The sequence below is a fragment of the Panulirus ornatus genome, chromosome 14, assembly GCF_036320965.1.
Source record: "Panulirus ornatus isolate Po-2019 chromosome 14, ASM3632096v1, whole genome shotgun sequence".
Taxonomy (NCBI): domain Eukaryota; kingdom Metazoa; phylum Arthropoda; class Malacostraca; order Decapoda; family Palinuridae; genus Panulirus; species Panulirus ornatus.
This window is the reverse complement of record NC_092237.1, coordinates 58,376,017-58,403,707: the sequence shown is the minus strand read 5'-3', so window position 1 is coordinate 58,403,707 and position 27,691 is coordinate 58,376,017. Positions and strand designations below refer to the sequence as shown.

The following is a 27,691-nucleotide window of genomic DNA, read 5'->3' as shown; positions in this document are numbered from 1 at the left end:
TCAAGGCTTCGTTATAACAAGAGACGCATAGACTTAACGAAAGTGTAAGTGGGGACTGTGTCGAACCGGAGCATGAATGAATAAGGACGGTGGTGGTGTGGTGGTTGGTGAGGAGGTGGGGAGGGGTCGCTCATGTGGTGGTTGGTGAGGAGGTGGGGAGGGGTCGCTCATGTGGTGGTTGGTGAGGGGAGGGTGTGGGGTCACTCCTGGAGGGGTGGGGAGGGTGTGGGGTCACTCCTGGAGGGGTGGGGAGGGGTGGGGTCACTCCTGGAGGGGTGGGGAGGGTGTGGGGTCACTCCTGGAGGGAAGCGGTGGAAGGGAAATGCTAGGGAGTTTCTTAGCGTCTCTGAGGTATTCCCAAGCGTCGATCAACTCGGCTAATTAGTTCCGAAGCCACTGTTGCTCCTCCTCCGTCCCTTGTCTCTTGAGAATAAAGTTTTTTTTTTTTTCTTAATGTAAAATGAGATTGAAAAAAACCTTACCCTCCCCGAGACGAAGATTCGATGATATCTGAGAATTGTACTGGATTATATCTCTCGTCTTTCATATCCCAATCCATAATTTGCTACACATTTATTTATGTATTTCTATTTATTTTCATTATTGACGTTTTCATGAATTTTTTTTCAGTGGGTGCATATGGGATGATTTTTTTTTTTATCTATTTCACTCTAAACTGAAACGTTTCATTCGTTGTTTCACATCTTTCCACGACGAATACTTTCCTCAACACTTCTATGTAAGCCTGCTACTCCGCGTCTCACATCCCTCACGCTTCTTGTATATGTGCAACTGTTTGACTGCAAAGGAGTTTTTCTTTTTGTACATACGTTCGAACACCATTTTGAGGTCTCCTCTCCTCTCATCTGGCATCTGGTGCTACACAAGACCCGTTGCTCTATGAGAATACCCAATAGTCGAAGACGCACCCAGTGAAGGATGCTGTGGTTCAATACATCTGTCCTTTCCAACCTCCCTAATCGACTTAAGAAAAAGGAAAATGGAAGTCGTACTTCACTTACAAGTGTTTCTTAAACATGCCATTACCCGAGGTGGTCTTTGATCCCCTGTTCTTATTACAGGAACTTCAGAAAATCCGGAAACAATAAAATACTTGTGTCTAAAAGCTGATTTACAGGTATGGTACATCGCTAGCTAAACCACCTGACGCCAAGACACGCATTCACATCACCCAGTGAGGAAAACAAAACAAAGTTGTAAATTCAAACCCCCCTTTAAAAGACGCAATCAAAATAGGGAGTAAACTAGTAATCCATTACCCGTAGAAAATGGGAGCGGAAGTCTTTTATCCGGTGTTAGGAGAAAATTGTTTCTGAAGGAGGAGGTGTGAAAGCGGCGCCCACCGGATGCTTGGGAGATAAGTGTAGCGGGTGTGGAGGCACGTGCTGGGGAGTTTAATGAGAACACGTCCAGGTTCCCTCCTCCTCCCCTTCCGTAACTCACCCCCTACTGAGATGTGTAGCCATGATTTACGACCAGGAATTTTACCTCCGTTTCGTCTTCGGGATGGATTTAGCTTCTCTGTCAGAGGAGGATTGTTTTGTACTCGAACGAGGGAAAGGGGAGGGAAAAGAGGAGGGGGAAGAGTTATTTTGGGGGTTTTCTAATGACGTGATGAAGGTTCATACGTCAGGGGGGCCAGGTCGCCACATACGGGGGTTTGGATCTCGTATATAAACCTGCAGTGAAGCGAGACAATGAACCTTTTGTGTTCCATGAGGAATTTTCGTTTTATATTTAGGATAAGTATTGGACGACACGATGAACCCCGAGCGCGCGTCACGTTATACGCAAAGGAGAAGAATATCGCTCCCTCCTCCCTCTCTCTCTCTCTCCACCTGAGAGAAGTATTTTATCCCCCGGAGGAATATTTCACCCCCGAGGAGCAGTATTTTATGCCCGGGTGATGAGGATAGAGGAAGAGCGGGAGCCGCCAGGTATATACATCGCTCATGTAAAATGCTTCGGCGGACAGAAGAGTCGAAGCAAGGGGTGTGGGCCCCCTCGCTGAGGTCGAATATTCCCCTCCCGACCAGCGAATTTCGCTGAGAGAAATTCGCTGGGAGTGAAGTTCGTTGTGTTGCGCAGTTATGATTGCGCTGACTGCTGGTAGAAACATGAAGGAGGTCGTACTGCGCAGTTATTATCATTACGGAGGCCGTATTGCGCAGTTATGATTGCGCTGACTGCTGGTAAAAGAGCGATTGTGCGGTATAGGAGAGCGAGTGAAGACAGGAAGGAAAATATAATAGGCTTATTGTGGGCGTTGGCCTGTCTATAAATCACATACAACCTTCAGTAATATGTAGAAAGAAATGTGATGATAAAAAGAAATATGATTTGTAGGTTTACTTCATGGTACTCCCATAACAGAGACTCCTAAGCATTTGATAAAACTTAATAGAAAAGACCTTGATTATCAAACACAAAGTGGGCCATTTAAAGTCATTTATCACCACACCAAACTCACCCGAAATTACGGATGCCACGAAATTACAGACTACCGCGTATGACGACCCGTCTGGAGAGAAGGCTTGGCTGACACACAACTCACTTGGCAGACGCACGTTGAAGGAGACATGTGTAATGTTGTAGGTCAGCAGCACACGTAGCCTTACGACGGTCTATTGAAACAAACACCTCTCGAGCCACTTGGCTCCTACGTCCCTTACCCTGCCCTGCCAGCCTCAATGAGGTACATCCTCCTCCCCAGGACCATTAAGGGGGGAAAATAAAAAGGCGCTCCACTTCAGACAACTGCAGGAGAGGCCGGCCGCAAAGACACCAGGGGTTGTGGGCAATTAAGATCCTACGAGGTATTTTGAAGGGGGGGAGGGGGGGGAATAATGTACGTGTTCCTCTCTCTCTCTCTCTCTCTCTCTCTCTCTCTCTCTCTCTCTCTCTCTCTCTCTCTCTCTCTCTCTCTCTCTCTCTCTCTGGCAAGCACCGTAACTTTCGTATACTTTGCGTTGGTTTCCTTAAGACTTTTAACCCCATATCTTGGCGCCTATCATTTTTCCGTAACGTACATATACCTTACGATGGTTTCTAAGCATTTCTACCCTTCCGCAGTAGCTGGATCAGCGACCTCTCCTTACTTTTCATATCCTTTGCAATGGTTTCGTAATCCTTTACCTTCCCCCTCTACCCCACACACATACACAGATGGTCGTGGGACCTCACCTTAATCTGAGGTATGCCTTGCGATGGTTTTGAAGGTCTTCTAACCTCCACAGCTGGGATGGGGACCTTTTCTTAACCTTTCCTATTCTTTATAATGGTTTCGGAAACCTTCACCTCCCCACATATAGGTGTAGGATCTTAACCTTACGTATACCTTGCGGTGGTTTCGAAGGTCTTCCACACCAACAGTTGGGTTTAGGAACCAAGTTTCCGTGTTGTTACTCTGCTCACTTGGGCTAACTTTACACTGCGAAAACTGGAGAAAATATCACGGAACAGCCTTCTCTCTCTAGGGACACGACCTCCACCTCTTTCGCCTTCTTGCTGAACTCTCTTTACTTCTCCAGGAACTTTGCGCCGGGAGAAATATGCGTTTCTTCTGACGAGGAGGTCGCCTGCCTCTCGAAGAAGGTTTTCCCAGCCTCGAGGCAGGACGAACGCTCTGTGCCCCTACAGGAGGCACCTTCCTCGTCCACTGTTTTCTTGTCTTCGTCAGGAAGATGAAAACTATCAGGAGCCACCCAACCTTCCTCCCGATCTCTTTCAACCTCTCGTGAATTATACGCCGAATGCCTTTTGTACCACGAGCTGGTCCCTGGCGGCACCACCCGTACCACCTCCTCCTCCTCCTCCTCCTTCCCTTCCTCGCCAGTGCCACATGTTGGTCGAGTCAGGGATGGAGTGGCATGCCCGATAGTGCCTCCTGCCAACCCCAGGCTGCCTGCTTTCCTCATACATAAGTCAGGGTAAATGAGGCGAGTGAGGGGTGTGCTTTACGGGCGGGGTGTGTGTGTGTGTGTGTGTGAGAGAGAGAGAGAGAGAGAGAGAGAGAGAGAGAGAGAGAGAGAGAGAGAGAGAGAGAGAGAGAGAGAGACTTACCTACACCACTAAAGAAATCTCCATATTGAAGTGTGCCTTAATGTTATTCATTTCCTCGATTACAGCCAAGTACTTTTAGAATATAGAGTTTCCAATCCTTATTCACTTATTTCTGCTTTCTTGACTTCCTTTATTTTCCACTAAAGCAATATGCTAGATACTATAGTCCTCTCTTGATAATGATGATTTGCATACGCTAAAGAAAATATAGTAAATTTAATAATACCATCACTTAAATATCGGGCAAGGTAAAACTGGGTAGTAAAAGTATGCAAACATGATATGAAAATAGATGACACTCTGGCCCTGCCTGGGTTCGAATCCTGAACACACGGTAACTGGCCCACAGTCAATCCAGCTGTGCATCCTCCCCTTGGGGCTGGTCGATAAATGGGTACCTGGAGTGAGCTTATTGTGTATACAAATAAGAGTAAAGATATCGTACTTATATATAAGGTTAAGAAATAGGGGTAACACGCGTGTAAAAACCCTTCCTTTGTAATTCACAAATAGGGACCATAATTGGTAATTACATATACAATTACTTATAAAAGTTGGTTCAGTACGGAATATAGAGATGAAGTGGGATGGGCAAGGCGTGCGAACTGGATTGGCGATGAAGACTTAGATTTTGACGAATGATGCTGAAGTTTACAGTCAGAAATATATTAAAAAAATATAGAAAAATAAGAGAATTAAAAAGATTAAAAGTTATTAAAAGACATATTGCAAAAGCGTTTTTTTTTTTTAATATATAAAAGTGAAGAAAATAACAGATGAAGATTGTGAGTGGTATGAGACCAGATCAGATGCTAAGTTAAACTGGTTACGTCGAAAGAGCGACAGTATTGTAATACATGTGTCGACCATCGGACCCTGGGCACACACACACACACACACACACACACACACACACACACACACACACTAACATACACACACACACACACGCGCGCGCGTGCGCCAGGAACCCAAGCAATAAGGACAGACAGTCACCCAGAATTACCTGCCCAATTTGTCGACGGCGTCACCTCCCCCCCCCCCCCCCCAACCCCCTCCCCAACCCCCTCCCCCACCCCCACCCCCTCCCCCCACCCCCCCTCCCCCTGCACCGGCCTGATGGTCCGGGGGGAGGGGGGGGGGAGGTGACGGCTATTGTACCCCTCCAGCGTGGCTCGAAAAGAGGCGCGAAATTTCGTGCAAATTTTTGCCGATGTTTCCTTGGTTCCTAAACACTCCCTGACGAGGAGGAAGAAAGGAAGAAAGAGGAGGAGGAGGAGGAGGAGGAGGAGGAGGAAGAAGAAGAAGAGGAGGAGGAGGAGGAGGAGGAGGAGGAGGAAGAGGAAGAGGAAGAAGAAGAGGAGGAGGAGGAGGAGGAGGAGGAGGAGGAGGAGGAGGAAGAAGAAGAAGAAGAAGAAGAAGAGGAGGAGAAGGAGGAGGAGGAGGAGGAGGAGGAGGAGGAGGAGACAAAGTCAGTTGTTATTTCTCACTAAGGTGGGGTTTCCTCTAGGCTGATGACTGAACGTGTGGAGTTTCCTGTTCAATTAGCAGGTGCTTCCTCCACTCACTATCTCCTTAATGGAACGTAAGAGAGTGTATCTCACGTGCAGGACCGAGAGAGAGAGAGAGAGAGAGAGAGAGAGAGAGAGAGAGAGAGAGAGAGAGAGAGAGGTCCACTTCTCACGGTAAAAGTCCTCATCCAACCCACCCACTTTCTGCTGAAGGTCTAACGAGTCCTCAGTCCTATAAGCCACAATATCTTCACAAAAATTACTGTAGTGATCACACCTACAGCCATTAGTGGTGGAACATTATCTTGCCTGAGTACTTGTTACGGTGATGACTCTGGCTGTGAGGGAGGTGTGGTATTTCCTGCCCCGCCATCATCCAAGCCTCGCAGCTCACCCTGCTTGCTTGCACCATCGCTTGACGTTGACTAAAAGGCTCGGGGTGCGAGCGGCGAAGGAATGCGCCTCCTGCCCAGGGGAGAAAATGGAGGTTTTGTTGCTCCTGTGGAACAAGGAAGGCCTGCCAGGAGGGGAGAAGGGAGGACATTTAGCTGCTGTCGTAAATAGGAAGGGACTCTGATAGGAGCAGGAAAGGGGTGGGGGAGAGAAAGGGAGGCGTTTTACCGCTTCCCTCCGTTTTCTTATCACAATCCTCACCTGAAGGAGATGGTTTACTGGAGGAGGAGGAGGAGGAGGAGGAGGGTGTGTGTGTGTGTGTTCTGTGTGTGGTGCAGGGTTTCGTCTTTCGGAGTTACACGACTTCTCTCGGACCATCCTGAAGATCATGGAGTGTTAAGAGACACGTTTATATGATCATTACTATCATCAAGGTATCGCTTACCGTAAATCAAGTACCGTACAATCCTATGCCGAGTGAGGAAGTGAGGCGGTTATGACCGTAAACCAAAACCCACGAACTCCGAGTCTTCCAGATGGTGCGGTTCGATACACAACACCATCGTGTTCTCAGCGAAGATTGAGACCGTCGATAAAGTGGCTATTACTTGACCACACCGTCCGTTGTTGACCAAATCTCAATCACATCCACTTTCCAGCCACAACGCTAGTCAATAAGAAAGACTTTTATCTTATTCTGAGCTTACAACCTTGGATTATAGAGGTAAATAGTGAGTATAGACAGAGGACAATTGTATGTATCACAGTAGTTTCGAGTGGGACTTGTGACGAGGGTGTGTAAGTCGCACTTCCTCCACTCACAGCAGCTTAAGACATAGAACCCAATATGTTTATTCTCACAGAATGAACATAAGCAGCAATTCCTCTTATCAATGGTTCCTTTGTACTGAAGAAGGTACCTACATAGACGGTAGTGGAGTAAGACGTGAATTCCTCTAAGAGAAACGAAGTATACAAACGTCTTTTAAGATCATTACTACAGATACACACAACAAGATATCGACCCAGCCAGTTGCCCTACCTCACCACCAGGAAGAGAACAACAACGCCACGACGGTGAACGGAGAACACTCTCAAGTCTCGTAAGCCCATAACACCCCCACCCACAACCCACCTTTTTTTGAACAAACCCTTCGGCAGCAGTCAAAACCCGTGTGGTGATACGTCCATAACCCGGAAGAATGAGTCAAGGACCTAAAATGAAGGTGGTTTGGTCAGACAGAAGGGGTTCCCTTCAGCGGCGGCGGAGGAGGAGGAGCAGGAGGAGGAGGAGGAGGAGGAGACATAACAAAGCAACTGTCGTGACGCCACGAAGATGACAGGTTGGATATTGAGAACCTTTCAGAACGTGTAGAGACATACGACCCATAATGACACCTTTCAGGACTCTCATTCCGCCCGGTGCGCCCCTTACTGACAACTGTCTTTCCCCAAATCGCCTTTCAGAAGCCGAATGAAATTGCTGATCTGGGAAATCAATTAGGATCACTCACCAAAAGAAGAAAAAGATAATACATCGATTTAGCCCCATATCTTTATCATTGAGTTAGCTCTGGCAGTAGCTGTTATGTATGTAAGTGGATCGAAGGCGTGAGAAATTCACTGTCGTAAGTGAATTGGACAAGTGGAAGAACTCGTTCCGTACCTGTGGACATGATTTTATTTCCAGTTGGCACGACCAAACGAGCGAAGAAACTTTTTCACCTCATAAGTACCAGTGGTTCGATCCCCCCTGCGCATGACGGTACAATCCTTGCTCTCAGCGGTACGGCTCCTGAGTGCGATGGTACAATCCTTTACTTCCAGCGGTACGACCCCTTAAACACGAAGGTGCGATCCCTGCTTCCAACGGTACGACCTTCTAAGAAAGTTCATCGGTACGACCCTTGGGGTACGATGGTACGATCGTAGAGTTCATCAGTACGACCCTTGGTGTACGATGGTACGATCGTAGAGTTCATCGGTACGACCCTTGGGGTACGATGGTACGATCGTAGAGTTCATCGGTACGACCTTTGAGCACAATCGTACGATCGTACAGCTCAGTGGTGTGAACTTTGACCACGATGGTGACGTCCCGACAGCATGACGATGGCTTGGCCTTTTGACCTGACCCTTCAAGACTTAGGTCAATGGCCCGGGGTCATCATACACACACACACACACACACACACACACACACACATACAAGGGTCGTGCCGTCGTGCTTAAAGGAAATGAATATAAAAGATGAATATATACGTCTCTGACCCACGACCCATGACCTTTGACCCACGACCCACTGTGGTAGAAGAATACGAGATCGAACAACCAGTATGGCTAGTCTACCCATTTAGGTCACGTGCAGTTTTCCCCACAGCCCACATGGGCAGCGTAGGTTCAGCCGTGGTGGCATGAGAACTCCCAGCAACGAACAGTTTACTCGACCAGTGATATAGTAATTAGCAAAGCTTGACCGTAGGCCAGGCTGCGGGGGTAGAGAGGTGGGCCCCCAAAAAAAACCAACTGGAGTTATACTTAAGGTCTAATTTCCTTGTATTGTGAACACTACAGTCACCTTTATTCTTATAATTAGTAATTAATATGGTATTTCCACCAGGAGTGAAGAAGAGAAGGTGAACCTTTTCGATAGGGTTTATAGATATTCATAGAGAATTGAAAATCACGAGACGTACCGTATCTAATCAAATGTTTAAAAAAAAAAAAAAAAAACATCATTTTGAACGTCCTTATTGCACTTGATCGGCTCTGAGGTTATTTCCTCGTACTAGATTACATAAATCGTGTGAATGTAATAATGTTATCCAGGAGTTCATACGAGGTGAGGAAAGGGGTTAAGTGTCTCTGTGCTGAAGATTATGGTTCCCCCTGACGTTTCCCCCCTTCCCCTCCCTCAGACACACACACACACACACACACACACACACACACACACACACACACACACACACACACACCATCGTTATCATCATCCTTTCCCTCTCGTATTTCAACCTTTTGTCCTTCTCTGGCTTTTCCAGCCTTCTGTTTCTCCCCTCTTCCATTCTTTCCCCCCGCTATCCCCCACCATCCATTTAATTCTCTCACATGTCCCCTTCCTCCCTCTTTCCCATAGCCTCTCCCCACTCCCTCTGTCTCTCCCTACCCGCCTCCACGCCTCTCCAACCCTCCCCAAAACCACTGCAAATTATGATCTCACTTCTTGTCAGCAACTTCCGCTCGAAGCTGTACAAAAACTATGGCCCCGTTCAGACAATGGTTGTCCCCTTGTATTGTACCGTGTGTGTGTGTGTGTGTGTGTCTGTGTGTGTTTGTGTGTGTCTGTGTGTGTGTGTGTGTGTGTGTGTGTGTGTGTGTGTCTGTGTGTCTGTGTGTCTGTGTATCATGTAATGCTCATAGGCCCTTGTGATCCACAGAAATCCCCTTAAGTACATTTGGAGCAATAATGCGAATCCTCTTTATAAGTGGAAAGGTTAGAATGGATGACTATGGAAACATGAGTGGAAGGGGTGGAATGGATGACTATGGAAACATGAGTGGAAGGGGTGGAATGGATGACTTATGGTAACATGAGTGGAAGGGGTGGAATGGATAACTTTCGAATCATGAGTGGAAGGGGTGGAATGGATAACTTTCGAATCATGAGTGGAAGGGGTGGAATGGATAACTTTGGAAACAAACATCTTACAGTCATTAATGGTAAGAATCAGACGTGAATCAATCATATTCATTTTTTTTTTCTAAAGTGATTTGGTTATCACGTGTGATGCTTGTGAAAGTGTTGGGTTCTTATCTGTAGTTCCTTATCTCTGGGGTTGATCAGCTTATCTTGGGTTCGTCAGCTGAGTGACCTACTGGTAGGGAGGGAATGGGAGAGGCCTGGAGGGGAGGGAGGGAGAATGGGTGTTGGAGAAAGGGATGGACGGCGAATGTGTGTTGAAGGGCAAGGAGGGAGAATGAGTGTTACAGAAAGTAAGGGAGAGAAAATGTGTGTTGGAGAAGGTTCAATATATATATATATATATATATATATATATATATATATATATATATATATATATATATATATATCAGGAAATTAATTAAGTAGAAAATCCTATTACCTTAATTGATCATTGGAAGGATGGAAAGGTGTGTTAATTCCGTCATTAATTCAAATACGATACTAATTTTGCAATTAGAGGAATTTCAAGTATGGCTAATTGCTATAATTCGATAAAAAAAAAATAATACACAGGAAAGAAAATATGTTTACATATTATTCGTAACCACACAAAAGCAGGAAAGATATTTTGGGTTGGGTATATATATATATATATATATATATATATATATATATATATATATATATATATATAGAGAGAGAGAGAGAGAGAGAGAGAGAGAGAGAGAGAGATGGATAAATAGATTGATAGATAGATAGATAATCTAAACTGTGTCCCTGCCAGAAACCCAGTCATTTACAATCGCAGCCAAACCAGTGTTCAGCCAATCAGGAAGATAACCTACAAGATAACTACTCCCCTTCCAATTCAACCCTTTCCTCCCCCCCCCATCCCCTCCTCCCCCACCTTAACCCACCTCAACATTTCCCCCTCCCTCCCCCTCCCCTCTCCTCTCCCCCGTCTGAACCCACAACCTCAGACCACCCCACCCACAACCCCAGACCACCCGTGCCCACCGCCCACATCTGCCCGCCCCACCGCTAGCTGTGGTGGGGAGGAGGGTGGGTGGGTGTGTGCCTCCCTGACGTCACAGTCAAGTTGGTGACGATCGCTTCGTTATCCCTTCCCTGGCGGCCTACTGCGTCACCAGCCCGTCGGGGAGATGAGGGAAGGGGAGGGAAAGCGAAGGGGGGGAAAGAGGGACAGGGTGAGTGGGGAGTTAAGGGGAGGGAATGACTGAAAGGTGGGTAAATAGGGGGGGGGGGAATGAATCAGGGGATAATGAGGGGGGTTTGATAGATAGATAGATAGATAGATAGATAGAGAGAGAGAGAGAGAGAGAGAGAGAGAGAGAGAGAGAGAGAGAGAGAGAGAGGGTAGATCTTGAGGGGTGGGTGGGGTGTTAAGAGCAATGTATGTACTTGGGGAGGGGGTGGTGGAGTTAGGACTAGTGTTTGTACTGGGGGAGACAAGAGAATGTACTTTAGGGAGGGGTATAACCAGTGCTTGCAGTGGGGGGTTGGGGGTGTGAGTAACCAATGCCATAGGGTGGGTGAGACTAATGAAGATATTGGGAGCTGGTTGACGTGGGGGAAGGGAGCGAAGACTTGACGAGGGGGAAGGGAGCGAAGGCTTGACGAGGGGGAAGAGAGCGAAGGCTTAGCGAGGGGGAGATGAATGAACTAGAGGGAAGGGTGTGAAGAATTTCCTGAGGGTAATTATATGCAGATGAGTCTATAGGAGCAGAGAATCACACACACACACACACACACACACACACACACACACACACACACACACACACACACACACACAAAGCAATTCCAGTTTAATTTCAGTAGAAATACCGATTTCTTAAGGACCTCCTGGGTCTTAGGCCTATTAAGATCAATCTCCCAGGTCCTGGAATAGTAAATTAAGCCTTCCTAGCATATAAATTTTCTTGTCTATCATTGTATCGACGTGTTAAATCAGGGTTGCGTATCAATACTGTATTTCAGAGTTACGTAAAGACCTGTTGTTTTGACGGTAAAGCTGCGTTTGCTGTCGATGGAACGAATCCTTGATGTTAAGATTTGGAGAGGAATATGGGGAAGAGATGAGGGGAATGGTAATGTGAGGAAGAGATGAGGGGAATGGTAATGTGAGAAGAGATGAGGGGAATGGTAATGTGAGGAAGAGATGAGGGGAATGGTAATGTGAGGAAGAGATGAGGGGAATGGTAATGTGAGGAAGAGATGAGGGGAATGGTAATGTGAGGAAGAGATGAGGGGAATGGTAATGTGAGGAAGAGATGAGGGGAATGGTAATGTGAGGAAGAGATGAGGGGAATGGTAATGTGAGGAAGAGATGAGGGGAATGGTAATGTGAGGAAGAGATGAGGGGAATGGTAATGTGAGGAAGAGATGAGGGGAATGGTAATGTGAGGAAGAGATGAGGGGAATGGTAATGTGAGGAAGAGATGAGGGGAATGGTAATGTGAGGAAGAGATGAGGGGAATGGTAATGTGAGGAAGAGATGAGGGGAATGGTAATGTGAGGAAGAGATGAGGGGAATGGTAATGTGAGGAAGAGATGAGGGGAATGGTAATGTGAGGAAGAGATGAGGGGAATGGTAATGTGAGGAAGAGATGAGGGGAATGGTAATGTGAGGAAGAGATGAGGGGAATGGTAATGTGAGGAAGAGATGAGGGGAATGGTAATGTGAGGAAGAGATGAGGGGAATGGTAATGTGAGGAAGAGATGAGGGGAATGGTAATGTGAGGAAGAGATGAGGGGAATGGTAATGTGAGGAAGAGATGAGGGGAATGGTAATGTGAGGAAGAGATGAGGGGAATGGTAATGTGAGGAAGAGATGAGGGGAATGGTAATGTGAGGAAGAGATGAGGGGAATGGTAATGTGAGGAAGAGATGAGGGGAATGGTAATGTGAGGAAGAGATGAGGGGAATGGTAATGTGAGGAAGAGATGAGGGGAATGGTAATGTGAGGAAGAGATGAGGGGAATGGTAATGTGAGGAAGAGATGAGGGGAATGGTAATGTGAGGAAGAGATGAGGGGAATGGTAATGTGGGAAGAGATGAGGGAATGGTAATGTGAGGAAGAGATGAGGGGAATGGTAATGTGAGGAAGAGATGAGGGGAATGGTAATGTGAGGAAGAGATGAGGGGAATGGTAATGTGAGGAAGAGATGAGGGGAATGGTAATGTGAGGAAGAGATGAGGGGAATGGTAATGTGAGGAAGAGATGAGGGGAATGGTAATGTGAGGAAGAGATGAGGGGAATGGTAATGTGAGGAAGAGATGAGGGGAATGGTAATGTGAGGAAGAGATGAGGGGAATGGTAATGTGAGGAAGAGATGAGGGAATGGTAATGTGAGGAAGAGATGAGGGGAATGGTAATGTGAGGAAGAGATGAGGGGAATGGTAATGTGAGGAAGAGATGAGGGGAATGGTAATGTGAGGAAGAGATGAGGGGAATGGTAATGTGAGGAAGAGATGAGGGGAATGGTTATGTGAGGAAGAGATGAGGGGAATGGTAATGTGAGGAAGAGATGAGGGGAATGGTAATGTGAGGAAGAGATGAGATGGGAATGGTAATGTGAGGAAGAGATGAGGGGAATGGTAATGTGAGGAAGAGATGAGGGGAATGGTAATGTGGGGAAGATGAGGGAAGATGGATGTAATGAGTGGAGGAAGAAGTGAGGAAGAGGGATGTATATGGTGGAGGAAGAGTGGGGGTAATGTAATGTGAGAAGAGATGAGGTGGATGTAATTGAGGAGAGATGAAGGGGAATGTAATGTGAGAAGAGTGAGGTGGAATGTAATGAGTGGAGAAGAGAGTGGGAGATGGATAATGTGAGGGAGAGAAGTGGGGGATGGTAATAGTGAGAAGAAGTGGAAGAGTGGAATGTAATGTGAGGAAGGGATGAGTGGGAATGGTAATGTGGGAAGAGATGAGGGAAAGGTAAGTGGGAAGAGATGGAGGAGAGAGTGAAGAGTGGATGTAATGTGGGAAGAGATGAGGGGAATGGTATGTGAGGAAGAGATGAGGGGATGGTAATGTGGAGAAGAGTGAGGGGATGGTAATGTGAGAGTAGAATGAGGGAATGTAATGAGTGGGAAGAGATGAGGGGAATGGTATATGTGAGAGAAGGAGAGGGGAATGGTAATGTGAGGAAGAGATGAGGGGAATGGTAATGTGAGGAAGAGATGAGGGGAATGGTAATGTGAGGAAGAGATGAGGGGAATGGTAATGTGAGGAAGAGATGAGGGGAATGGTAATGTGAGGAAGAGATGAGGGGAATGGTAATGTGAGGAAGAGATGAGGGGAATGGTAATGTCAGGAATGGGTGAGAGGCGAGAGAAGCTGTGTGATGAGAACAGTGGAGAAGAAGTGGGAAGAGTGGATGTATATGAGTGGAGAAGAAGTGGGAAGAGTGGATGTATATGAGAGGATTTCGGATGGATCTGGTGAAGCAAAGGTTTTCGAACTATCAAGATCTGTCTATTCAAAACCACTCTGGCTTTTTGAACTGATGTTTACATCTATTTGTAACCCATGCATAACAACTATTTCTTTCTAAGTGCATGCAAACACTTCTACTTAGACTTTATACTTATTGTGTATACTTACACTTCAGCCTGCGTATCATTCATCGAGGACGAAGGTGAGAGTGTTGATGATGTAAGATAAAAGTTGAGATTTACGAGTATGCAAATTAGGTCCACGTGTGGAAGAGAGGAGGAGGAGAAGGAGGAAGAAGAAGAGGACCCATCACTCTTTCTATTGATCATCAGTAATATAGGAAGTCTGGGGGGGGGGGGTTTAAGGCTTATTTATGTATCTTTTTTTTTTATATCCGTCATTTAAGATTCATTGATTATTGCTGGAGAAACGGATTAAGAAGATTGGGAATAGATGAGATGACGTGGTTCTCTCTCTCTCTCTCTCTCTCTCTCTCTCTCTCTCTCTCTCTCTCTCTCTCTCTCTCTCTCTCTCTCTCTCTCTCTCTCTCTCTCAGTAACCACCTCGCCTCCCATATACCATACACTTAATACACCACTTCCTTCCGGTAAAGGAGCAAATCCACACCCTCTACACTCCTACCACCTCACCTCCCGCTTTTGCCACCCATCCATTCACCCTCCCCTTCCCTTCTCCTCCCCTTCTCAAGACAGCAAATCACCCCAGGGGAGGCAAGGAGGGAGAAAACCCCCGGCAATCGTGCTCCCCACACTCACACACACACACACACACACACACACACACACACACACACACACACACACACACACACACTCACGCACACTTCCTCAGCGCACCTCATGTATCCCAAGGTGGACCACCTGATAAACAATGTTTCCCCTCATCATTAAACCAGGTATTTAACGTATAAAAAAAAAGATCAGGAGGAAAAAAAGAGAATGAAAAGGAAGTTGTGTTGCGTTAAGTGATGTCAGGTTATGATCGAGAGAACGTGTTGGATTTCAGGGGAGTCTTACCTCAATTTTTTTTTTTCTCTGTCTTTTCTTTTTTCGTTTCTCAAAAGCCTTGGAAACATGGGCGTTTTTTTGAAGTGAATTCCAGGTGTCACGTTTGTGTTCGTCATGAGGTGTGTTTCTTTATTACAGTCATTTGCTCATCATTCCTATACTTATGTTCAACTGAGATTGTTTCTATGATTGATTTTGTCATATATATATATATATATATATATATATATATATATATATATATATATATATATATATATATATGAAACTTTAGAGCCAAATTCCTGCAATTTCGAGGCTGTATCTCAACACTAGAACAGAGTAAACTTGTCCCTTTTGGTGTGTGTGTGTGTGTGTGTGTGTGTGTGTTTTAGTTATATTCTTTTTTATCTTTTCGGTTTCAATATTTATCTCAAATATTTTCATTCTCTCCCGGGTCAAGGTCGGTACACATGACGTATTAAGTCGGGCTATTTCCTTTGTTCAGTGTGTTAGCTGGTTGGCTGGTTGAATGACTAGTTAGTTGGCTGGTTGGATGGTTGGCTGACTTTCTGGTTGGCTGACTGGTTAGTTGCTTGGATGAATGACTGGTTGGTTAGCTGGTTGTACCAGTTCGCCAGCCAGTAAGATGAAAAGAGGGACATGACGTAATTTATACAGCTTTTACGTAGACAAAGACTTTGATGTGTCTACGTTGCATTACAAACCATAGGAGAAGAAGAAGAAGAAGAAGAAGGAGAAGAAGAAGAAGAAGAAGAAGAAGAAGAAGAAGAAGAAGAAGAAAGAAAGAAAGAAGAAAGAAAGAAAGAAGAAAGAAGAAAGAAGAAGAAAGAAAGAAGAAGAAGAAGAAAGAAAGAAAGAAAGAAAGAAAGAAAGAAAGAAAGAAAGAAGAAGAAGAAGAAGAAGAAGAAGAAGAAGAAGAAGAGGAAAGAAGAAGAAGAAGAAGAAGAAGAAGAAGAAGAAGAAGAAGAAGAAGAAGAAGAAGAAGAAGAAGAAGAAGAAGAAGAAGAAGAAGAAAGAAGAAGAAGAAGAGAAGAAGGAGGAGGAGGAAGAGGAGTAGGCAAATAAGGAGTGAAGGTAGAAGAGCTCCAGCGACTTACATAGCCAGGATGTTTGAGAGCCAGAACTTGACAACAGATGATGATCAGCACGTCAAGATGGCACAGACCAAGATCTCATTTTAAAACAATCATTTTTATTAACCTCCCTCACCCAGTATGACCTTAATCACCCACTACGACCTTAATCACCCACTACGACCCCTCAACCCGGCGACCTAAACGACCAGTTCACGCATGACGCGGACCCAGGTTATTACACGCTAATTATGCAACGGTGGCTCTTAGTCCCAGCTGTCAGTCACGTGTCGCGCAGATGGGGGGAAGAGGAGGAGGAGGAGGGGGTGTAAAACTAGTGTGGGCGGGAGGAGGAGGGAGGAGGGTAAGTATAGGAGCCGAAGACAGAGGAAGAGGAGGAGGAGGAGGAGGGTGAGTGGAGCTGGCTGTGGAGGGGGGTGGGCTTATGAGGTGTAGATAGACGGAGGTGGGAGATGAGGAGAGAGAGAGGAAGAGGAGGAGGAGGAGGATGGTTGGTGTCGTATTTTGAGTATGTGTTAAGGGTCTTGGTGACAGTGAAGTGCTTGTAGGGGGGACCTAGGGCTGAGTCAAGGGAGAGACATTATTGTCGCCATTTTGTTACGATTTCATCCGTCATTTGAGTCAGGGGTTTGCCTTCATATCAAATATCTATTTCTGGGTACAGTTGAACAGGAGGTATATACTTCGTTTCCCATTGTGTATGATTTTGGAGAAAAGATTAAAAGAAGGTATTAAAGAATGTCAAAAGTTTAGTTGATATAAAAGTTGAACCTTGTGTTACGTGAGGTTGTGTAAATGAGAGAGAGAGAGAGAGAGAGAGAGAGAGAGAGAGAGAGAGAGAGAGAGAGAGAGAGAGAGAGAGATGTTTGATGCGTATGTGAAAGAGATCTTGGGTATATGTGTTGGCGGATCTCTTCCCATCGCCTCCACTATCACCATCAAAACCTTCTACAACACCTCTCCCACCACCAGTGTTACAATACCACCACTACCACCATCAAAAACCACCATCTCCACCACCACCAACACCACCAACACCAACACCAACACCAGTGACTATCTCCATCACGATCGGCATTACCACAACCAGCTAAAGTCCAACCACCACCACCACCCCACCATCTCCACCACCACCACCTCCACCACCACCACCTCCTTCAAAACCCTGCTATCTTAGCGTCGTATCTTGTTGTTATGGCTGCCTTACCTCGCAGCTGGAGCCGAAACTGCATAATTGCAACCTCCTTGGCCTGGCCTGGCGCCCCTCCACCCCCGAAAACGATAGGCGGACTGACTGACTGACGTCGTTTCATACCTTTAACCGCCTGTATATAATCCGGACGTCACTGTATTTTGCCTAAATGGCCACCGCTTGTCAAATAATTGCCGCCCGCCGGATGGCTATCGCCTGGGAATGAATCAGGGCCTCAGCTCTGGTTGCTTTCCTTACAAGGGCATTAAGGAGGAAGGTTGTACTCGAGGTGTCACTTGGGATGGGCGCGTAGGAATCTCAACCCTCGAGAGGGGGCATTCGTGTGTTTATTTAGAACATTAGGCGAGGAGGCTCACTTGGAGGCCAACGAGAATATATGCGTGATGGTCAATGGGGGATAAGTGGGAAGGAGGAGGTAGGAAGCTTTGACTCGATTGCAATGGGAAAGACGAAGGAAAGGAAGACTCGCTACCAGATGCAGGAGGAGGGGTGAAAAAAAAAAGAAGAGAGGATTGATTGTATCAAGACGCGTGTCAAAAAATTGCCGAAAAAAAAAAGAAATGGAGATCCTCGTCTCTAAAAACCAAAATGAACACCAAAGAAGAACATCATCTACGAAAACGGTGGTGATAGGTCGGCTACGAAGAACGAGTAAAAACGAGAGAAGACGAGAACCGAAGATGATGACGCCACACGATGCACTTGTTCTCTTTCCATTGGAATACTTTTTTTTTCCTCAGCCTCACTCACCATGTAATAAACCCGGAGATATTGCTGTGCCAGAAAACATAAGAATGTCCTAATCTCCCTTGCTACCCGCATCGTTTCATTAAAGCGTTATCAGTTGCTGAGATAGATTAAAAGCTTTAACGTTGTACTCATTAAAGCTTAGAAGCGAGAGAGATACATCATGATATCCACACGAAGAAGAAGAAGAAAAAAAGGTACAAGACCTTGTCCCTCACCCGCATATAGAAAGATAAATCTTCGTTGTAGTGACAGAGGAGGTAGAATATGCAAATTATATCCAGTGAAGTGCAGATATGCTGTTGGAGAACCGTAGGGCAAATAATGTCAATGTCTATTCAGTTTTTATCGTGGCAATAGAGAGGAGAAGACATGGAAAGACTATTTTACCCCAATAAGGGACTGAACGACTTCCCCCTCCCCCAAAAAAATGGATCAACCCAAACAGATTGCCCCAGCATATACAAGACGGAGACTTGCAGCATTCAACAACCTGGTGAACCAGGTCCTCACCAAGACCCATCCCTCACCCCCTTCTCCCAAGCCTGCTAGGTACATATACAGAAGGCCCCAGTCATACATATTCAGCAAAACACCAACACCAATAAATTCACACACCATGTATGTTAAACTACAACTTTCTTCTGTGTCCATTTCCGTATACAGTCATCCCCTCCCACCCATCGAGGAGAAAAGGAGTGCTTCTCCCAACAAGCAGTAGGAGGGCAGCTACATAAACCGGAGTAAATCATTTTCCAGTTTTTCTGAGCTCGACGTTCCAGTTGATCGCGTTGGTGAACCCTTAATGCATCAAGATTTACAGATACCATCGCAGTAAAGAACCCAAGATTAAAACATCGCAATTGTTTCTATCCGGGAGCATTCGTCACCTGTCATCATACACAGTTTGAAAATGATGCAACCAACTGTTGATTGATTGATTCCTGAATTTTACGCATCATATAAGAGCTATGTGAAAAAAGATCAACTTCTGTTCAGCTAGTAAGGCAGTAGAGGTGGTGTGTGTGTGTGTGTGTGTGTGTGTGCGCCAGAAGGCAGGCTTACGCACACCTCACGTCCCTGTGACCTATGTGGACTGCGTCAGGAAAGGACCTAAGAAATTTCCACCTGCCGCCCAAGTACGTGGGGTTGGAAGTCCACGAAGGAACATAATTGTTCCACGATGCGTAAAGTTTGCGAGATTAAGTGCAGTTCTTGGGAAGGTCTCGACTTCGATGTAGTTGGCCTGAGGTACCACTCCTAGTTTCTTGAAGAGAGAGAGAGAGAGAGAGAGAGAGAGAGAGAGAGAGAGAGAGAGAGAGAGAGAGAGAGAGAGAGAGAGAGAGATGGCAGCAGTTAGCTTTCCTTCCTCCTGACGTAGTAGTATGTCCACTCCTATCCAGTACAGTACAGATCGAGGTGTCCCTCACCTTGCAGGTGCTGTACAACATGGCCATCTGGATGAACGAGACGGAGGTGCCTGGTCCGCCGCCCCTGGCGACGCCCTCCGTCAACGTCTCGCTCACCGGCACCGTTCCCCGCTGATCCTACCACCTTCACGCTGGACCTGCCCTGCACGGGCCTCCGCAGCGCCGAAGTTGACGTCACCCTCAACATCAACGTAACATCGCCCAGGCCCCGTCGGTCGCCCACAGTCCTCTACTTCAAGCGGCGCAAAATCTGCCTGGAAGGTAAGTTTTGCGGGAGACTTCGAGTCGCCAGCGATCCTTTAAGATCTTTTATCTACAGTTCTACCAAATGGATTCACCGTAGTTTATCTACTAGTCTATCTACTTCTTCTTTTAGGTATGGCTGAAATGTATTTTTAGAGTCACTAAGTCATGGAATTCTCTCTCTATAGACTTAAAGGCCTTTGGAAACCTTTTGAGAATCTCTTGAGCCATGGAATTCAACTCCCTTCTGTAACGACGTATTTCCAGGTCAGTCGGCGGAGATGTACGCTCCTCACCGCGGACCGCTGGGTGAGGGGGGCGACTCCCTGCCCGTCGTGTACTACGTGGTGCCAGCACTGGCCGGCCTCACCCTCGTCGTCACCATCATCATCATCGTCGCCTACATCAGGAGGAGGAGACTCAAGAGGGACAGAGACCACAGGATCCTTGGGTACGTCAGTAGACGGGTCTCGTGAGTAGCGTAGCTGAGGGGATCATATGTTCTCTTGAAGGTGTTAGACGAGGGTTCTCCAGTTTTGCAATGCCTCCTCTCCCTCTCACCTCTCCAGTACTGCGAGGGTCTGATACAAGTTGGTGACATTCCCAGCCTAACACTAGTGTTATGAGATGAAGACACAGCAATCCTTCCAGTTTTATGAGCTCAAGACACAGCAGAACTCATAAATGAGTGAATAAGGCTTTGGTATATGTCATGGAAAGGTCTGCTTTATCAGTAGCTCACACTGAGGGGATTGTTTTGCCGTGACCTCATAAGACTTGAGATATCTAACGTGTACAGAGGACTCACAGGGATTAGGGGGTCTTACATGCCTTGCACCCATGATTTAAGGGGTCTTACATGTGCCTTCAGCTTTCAAGGATTTAAGGAAGGCTGTTGACTGTGTCATAGGCTCACAGTATTGGAGCTTTAGTTATAAATGTCCTAAACTCACATCACTTGGGAGAGGATCCTTCATGATAAGACGACCCGATTTGATTTGCCGACCTTGTAACTCTGTAGCTTGACCTCCCCAGTAATGGTGTTCCGTCCTGTTGCAGCGTGAACGACCTGGGTGTGAAGGCTCGACCCATGACCAGCTCGACGCTCCTGAGAGCCGCCACACCCAACAACAACACCTACACCCTCCCTTCCTCCGTCACCATCAACTCCTACGCCTCTCTCAGGAAGCTCACCACCCCGATCACGCCCCTCACGCCCATGACGCCCGCCCACGCCCACAACCACGTCTCTACGACGGCCTCTCTCACGCCCTGCAGTAGAGAGAGCGGGAGCAGGGAGGTCTGTGAAGTGAGCAGAGACAGCGGAAGCAGGGACACTTGTCAGTCTTCGAGTTCTCTCAGCCGATCTGAGGTCATAGTCGACCCCTCCGCTGCTGAGCTGCAAGAGAGGTTCAGGCAAATGGAGGTAAGGAAATAAGAAGGACCTTGCTCGCTCGCAGACTCTAGCGAACAATGTCCCTTGTTTCTGTTAACGTTAGCACTAAGTAGGAGGAAGTTTAGTTCCCTTGTTACACCTGTAGGACGCGGGTTAGCACTCATTGTTTGGACTGGTTAAGGAAGTTTTCAAATAGGCCTCAACTCCTGTTGTACAGCCGAGTACTTTTGAAGAATATTTGTTATAGGGATAAGGGTATGTATTGTTAAAAGAGGATTAGTTCGTAGGCAAGACTCACTAAGTGGAAATTGACGTTTGAAGCCTCATTAGAACTGGGGAAACTTGTGGGTAGACCGTGAAAGCACCAACTCAAAGCCCTCGATATACTCCAGTGACCATTAGCCATTAAGGGAGTGGATCTCTGGCGTCCTTCTCTCTCTCTCTCTCTCTCTCTCTCTCTCTCTCTCTCTCTGTGCTTCTGTCATCCTGTTCTTCCTCCATATCTTCAACCTTCTACCCTATCTCTCTTCATTTCCGTATATGCTGCTGCTTCCTTTCTCTTAAGTCTTTCTTTCTTATGTATCTTTCATTACACGCCACCTCCTCCTCCATATCACCGCTTAGAACACCCCTTCTAACCCCTGTATTGCCTCCCTCATTCAGTCCAACCCCCTCTAAAAATTTCCCTCTACCTATGCCACCACCGCCGCCCACAACCTCGCTTCCTCTTCCTCCTCATCAACGACATCTCCGTCAGGTGGAACGGCAGCGGGTCCGCCTCACGGCCGTGGCCCACGAGGGGTCCTTCGGAAGGGTCTTCCGAGGGTGGATCCAACGAGATCGGCCAGAACAGGACCAGCAGGTGCTGATCAAGACTGTGACGGAGGGCGCCCCGCACGAGGAGGTGGTCGCCCTCTACAGGGAAGGGACACACCTTTTCAATCTCTACCACAGGAACGTCCTGACGATGGTGGGCATATCCTTCGCTGATAATTCTTCCCCCTTCCTCATCTACCCCTTCCATGGGTACCATAACCTCAAGCTGTGAGTACCTGGTGGCTTTTATAGTAGTAGTAGTAGTAGTAGTTGATGAATAGAAGTAGTAGTAGTAGTAGTAGTAGTAGTCGTAGCAGCAGTAGTAGTAGTAGTAGCAGTAGTAGTAGTAGTAGTAGTAGTAGTAATAGAAGTAGTAGTAGTAGTAGTAGTAGTAGTAGTAGTAGTAGTAGTAGTAGTAGTAGTTGATGAATAGAAGTAGTAGTAGTAGTAGTAGTAGTAGTCGTAGCAGCAGTAGTAGTAGTAGCAGTAGTAGTAGTAGTAGTAGTAGAAGTAGTAGTAGTAGTAGTAGTAGTAGTAGTAGTAGGAGGAGGAGGAGGAGGAGGAGGAGAGGTAGGACAGCAGTAGTAGTAGTAGTCGTAATACTGGCAGTAGTAGCTGGAGATGTAGTACAGCAGTACAGGCAGTAGTAAAGAAGAGACTAAAGTAGGCAGTAGTAGTAGTAGTAGTAGTAGTAGAAGAAGAGGTACTACAGAAGCAGTAATAGTAGCTATAGCAGGAGAGGTACTACAACAGCAGTAGCAGTAGTAACAGTAGTAACAGCAGTAAAGTTAATACGGCTGTACCAGCAGGAGCAGCAGTTGTAGTAGTAATGTTAGACCCTCCAGCAGTATATTAGATTTAAAACCACCATCCCGGCAGCAGCAGCAGCAGCAGCAGGGAAAATGAAATTAAGTCTTCCTATTCACAAAATGGCTTTTTCATATCATTTACTCCTCTCGTGCATATTCAACCAGCGAAATCTAATCTCGAAAATTGTGCATTTACAAAGAGATGCATAAAACATAAAGAATGATAAATAGCAACAAAATAATGGGATATATATATATATATATATATATATATATATATATATATATATATATATATATATATATATATATATGTATATATATATATATATATATATATATATATATATATATATATATATATATATATATATATATCCTTCAGCTTCATCATGTTTAACCCAATTCAGTATTTATGAGATGATTCACAAATGAATTTAAAACCATAAGTAATCCCCAGTGTCCAGATTTTACCGCCCCCCATATATCACATTCACTCCCGGATTCCATTAGTCTTCTCCGGAACATTATGGTTCACCATTGAAACCAATATTAATAGACATCAGGACTTTGGCAGTCCACAGGAGAACGTCACCGTTTTATCTCAAAACTTCATGATTTACGTCACCCTTCCATTATTCTCTCTCTCTCTCTCTCTCTCTCTCTCTCTCTCTCTCTCTCTCTCTCTCTCTCTCTCTCTGAATCTTGAAATTTACATAAACTCAAAATTCACTCCAGGGTTTTCAAGAGTTTTTCTTCCTAAACTCATATTTTATTCATTCTCGTAAATTATCCAGAGAAAACTTTCGTATTTACAATGGATACTAAGTAATCTATCCCTCCATAGGTCCTTGGTTCACCCTCCTAATCTCATGATTTACCCCCAGGCGGCGTATTTTACCTCATAAATTCACGTAGTATCCTTTATGATAACCACATACGCGACCTCTTAAGCCTCATAATCGAACCTCATAGATTCTCCTCGACATGGGCTCCCTCATGCCAAGGAATTATGAGCCCTAAGTACCCATTTTATACACCTCTACGTCTCACATACTCCATCAGGATGGGATAGGCTAACGCTCTAATGTTTCCTCCTCCCGTCCTCCTTCGTCAGGTACCTTCAGGAGCACCGGGGCGGACACCTGAGGGCGGCGGAGCTGGTAGAGCTGGCGGTCCAGGCAGCCCACGGCCTCTCCTTCCTCCACACAGCCAACGTGCTCCATGGGGACGTCGCCACCAGGAACTGCGTGTGAGTGTCTCTTCCGTAACCTCGCTCTCCTTGGGATGCTTAGAGAGAGAGAGAGAGAGAGAGAGAGAGAGAGAGAGAGAGAGAGAGAGAGAATAGGATGAGGGAGTATAGAATGTGAGGAGATTTTTTTCCATGAAGAAGGGTTAGGAGGAGTAGTTCTCACAGAGAGAGAGAGAGAGAGAGAGAGAGAGAGAGAGAGTATAGAATGTGAGGAGATTTTTTTCATGAAGTAGGGTTAGGAGGAGTAGCTCTCACAGAGAGAGAGAGAGAGAGAGAGAGAGAGAGAGAATAGCTTGGTCTATTATCATTAATCTACCAAGGCCAATAACTGGTCTGCAGGGGCGTTATTCTATTTCGTCAACAAAGATCCATTTCGTTATAAGCAGCATCAATATCTTATGCTCCCTAATTGTATCTTTTACTCGAGAAATCTTCAACAATTTTAGCTCAATAAGTTTCGTTTTTATTCCCCTCTCCCTCCCTCGTCCTCCTCCTCCACCATCGGCAGCGTGAGCGAGAAACTGCAGCTTCGCATCACCGACGCAGCGCTCTCCCGAGACCTCTTCCCGACAGACTACGAGTCAGTCGGGTCTGAGCCGGCCCGACCGATCAAATGGATGGCTTACGAAGCCATTACCGACAGGGTAGTGTCCACGGCCAGCGACGTGGTGAGTTGTGGCTGCACTGCCTCTGGTTCACGGAGATGTGACAACACTGCATTATATATATATATATATGTAGGGGGGGGGGGTGATATAAGTATATATATATATATGATTGTATCTACTTCTACCAAATAGTGGTAGATACAATCGTCCATATTAATCCTGTCTTACGAATGATCAAGATCCTTTCTCTTTCTCCCCCTCTTTCTCTCTCCTCTCCAGTGGTCATACGGCGTCCTCCTGTGGGAGCTAACGACGCTGGCGCAGCAGCCTTACGTGGAAGTGGCGTCTTGCGAGATGGGAGAGTACCTCCGGGATGGCTACAGACTCGCCCAGCCCCTCAATTGCCCTGACGACCTGTACAAGGTAATGGCCTTCTGCTGGGCCATTCACCCCCACGATCGTCCTCACGCCAAGCTCATTCTCGACTACCTCGCAGCCTTCCATCAGCAGCTCAATAGCTTCATCTGATACAAGGAGGCTAGAGGAGGAGGAGGAGGAGGAGGAGGAGCGACAAGCTCTGCTGCTGCTGCTGGTGCTAAGAAGAAGAAGAGGAAGGATGGGAAGAGTGAAGAAGGTAGGAAGAAGGATAAAGACGACGAGGCAGTGGTTAAGAAAGGTGAAAAATAAGACTGAAAGTAAGTAGTTAGAAAGATATGAAAAAATTAGACTTCTCGCTTTGAACCACGAGATAAATGCACAGGAAAAAATAATAATATCAGAAAATTTAAGAACAGTCCTTCCATAATTTGACTTCTCGAAGAAATGTGTGGCTTGTGGGAATGAACTCTCAACACATAGGAACGAAAAAACTTCACCAAACTCTTGAAACTACAAACTTAGACAGAGAGACTTGACGAGATGAATGCAAATCCCAATAGACCAATGGGTCCTTTCGTGGCCATTGTATTGTTAGTCCTAGTGTACCAGGGAACTGAAAGAACCATTGACTGGAACGAGGAAAGACATGAGATATCATGAGAACCTATGCAAAGATGTGGAAGAACGAGTATATATACCGACCCAGAACTCGCAGAGAAAATATCGAAAGATGAAGAGTAAACTCATACACAGGAGAAAAATATCCCCAGACCACCATAGTCAATTCGAGGACAGACTAGAGAAAAAAAAAGAAAATCGTTGTCACCCAGAGAAAGTCTAGGACCTGGAGTGGGAATATGGGATACTGAAGTTCCCACTCATCTCAAACAGATCCTCAGACCAAAGCGAGTTCCCGTAACCTAAAAAAATTAAACCATTAAAAAACAAACCGTAATCTAAATCCTTCAACAACTCCAGTGGTAAAAGTCTGAGAGAAAAAAGAGTGAAACAAAAAAGAATAATGAAAAGTTATGGAAACCCGTGTGTAGAGAGCATTAGAAAGCGAGAACAACAGAAATACCTGAGAACGGTAGAAACCCATCAGCCACAGTCTTCAAGCTTCCACAAGAGGTCCTTCTTCTCCTCGAGACCCAGCCAAATGGACCTCCTGCTCATGGAATCAGTCGAGTGATACTTAATGCATTAACTCGGGAGTTCTTTTTTTTTTTCTTCTTCTTTCCCCGTCATAAAGTTGAACTCCCAGCTTGAAGAGCGACTCTTACCTCGAACTCTTGAGAGGCCTTGAACGCGTCTCACTGAATACAGACTCATTTACGGTTATTTATTAATTACATTGGGTTGTTAAATGAGGAAGACACAATATACCAGGAAGAGGAGAAATGGTAGGTTGCTTATAAATGAAAGTTGCTTGTATGCCTCTCTGCCCAAAGAGTGTGAAGTGGCATGCAAAAAAAAAAATATATATATATATACACACGATTGAAACGTAAGACTCTCTTTAATCATACGTCCTTGATTTTTTGATATTGTTAAATCATAGAAAATGTACCACTAGAAAATCATAAGACTTGCCTACACCTTGGATAGACATATGGTTTTGGCTATAAACACTGTTCATAGAACTCAAAATATAATTTCCTATATATGCTTACAAGAAAGTTGTATTTTACTGCTACTTTCATGTATGTTTCCCTAAAGTAGTTTCGGGCCAAGGTAATCAAACTAATCACTTGAGAGATTAGAAGAAACGTCTTATGAAATATCTTCGTCCAATCCCCCCAAAAAAAAGAGAGTTTAATCAACTGGGAAAAAGAAATTCGAATCTAATAATCCCAAGGATTAGGTAATAGAGATGTGAGCGAATGATTAATGATAAATAATACAGACGAATCACCAGCAAGAAATCTGCTGCTGTATATATATATACATATACATATACATATGTGTGTTATATTGTACATTGATTGTATATAATTATATTTGTATAGTTCATGTGTGTCAAGAGGTGAATAAAACAGTGATAAATAAATGGATTTGATTATTACCTGAGATTTCCCTAATTGCTATTGGCATTTTTGACAGCTAGATTTTTATTTGTTAATGTTTTTGGATTGGTACCTGCATATGGGAAGGCCAGGTTTTAAGTATACATACATAGATGTGAGTGTGTGTGTGTGTGTGTGTGTGTGTGTGTGTTCAGGGTATCAAACGTGATCATCATCAGGTTCTTATATTTCTCAGTGTTTATGTAGATTACAAGATTATTTCCAGGTATAATCAGAGGCTTAATCATATCGTCTGTAAAAGTCTCATAACTACAGGAAGTAATGTGCCCAACCCCTTTCCCGAAAAACCATGATCCCTGAATGACCTTCTCTCATCTCCACACACACACACACACACACACATCACAGTCGTCAGCTTAATGACTTATAACTGCCATTTTAAACTTCCATGAGAGTGTAGCTGTTCACCACTCGATGGTCTTTATGTCAGATGAAGGTCTGAAAGCTAGG

At 45.5% G+C, this 27,691-nt stretch overlaps 1 protein-coding gene across 2 annotated transcripts in view; it reads left to right on the top strand.

Annotated features, from left to right (window-relative positions):
• Nucleotides 1–26,952, top strand: part of LOC139753466 (tyrosine-protein kinase Dnt-like) — a 236,488-nt gene extending 209,536 nt beyond the window's left edge. For both annotated transcript variants that reach the window (XM_071670017.1, XM_071670018.1), the window contains exons 3-9: nucleotides 19,660–19,913; nucleotides 20,163–20,346; nucleotides 20,955–21,321; nucleotides 22,049–22,335; nucleotides 24,034–24,168; nucleotides 24,677–24,836; nucleotides 25,056–26,952. In XM_071670017.1, the coding sequence (XP_071526118.1) occupies nucleotides 20,177–20,346; nucleotides 20,955–21,321; nucleotides 22,049–22,335; nucleotides 24,034–24,168; nucleotides 24,677–24,836; nucleotides 25,056–25,304 (1,368 nt within the window). In that variant the 5' untranslated portion in view covers nucleotides 19,660–19,913; nucleotides 20,163–20,176 and the 3' untranslated portion in view covers nucleotides 25,305–26,952. The remainder of the gene's footprint in view (nucleotides 1–19,659; nucleotides 19,914–20,162; nucleotides 20,347–20,954; nucleotides 21,322–22,048; nucleotides 22,336–24,033; nucleotides 24,169–24,676; nucleotides 24,837–25,055) is intronic.
• The last annotated feature ends 739 nt before the right edge of the window (nucleotides 26,953–27,691 follow it).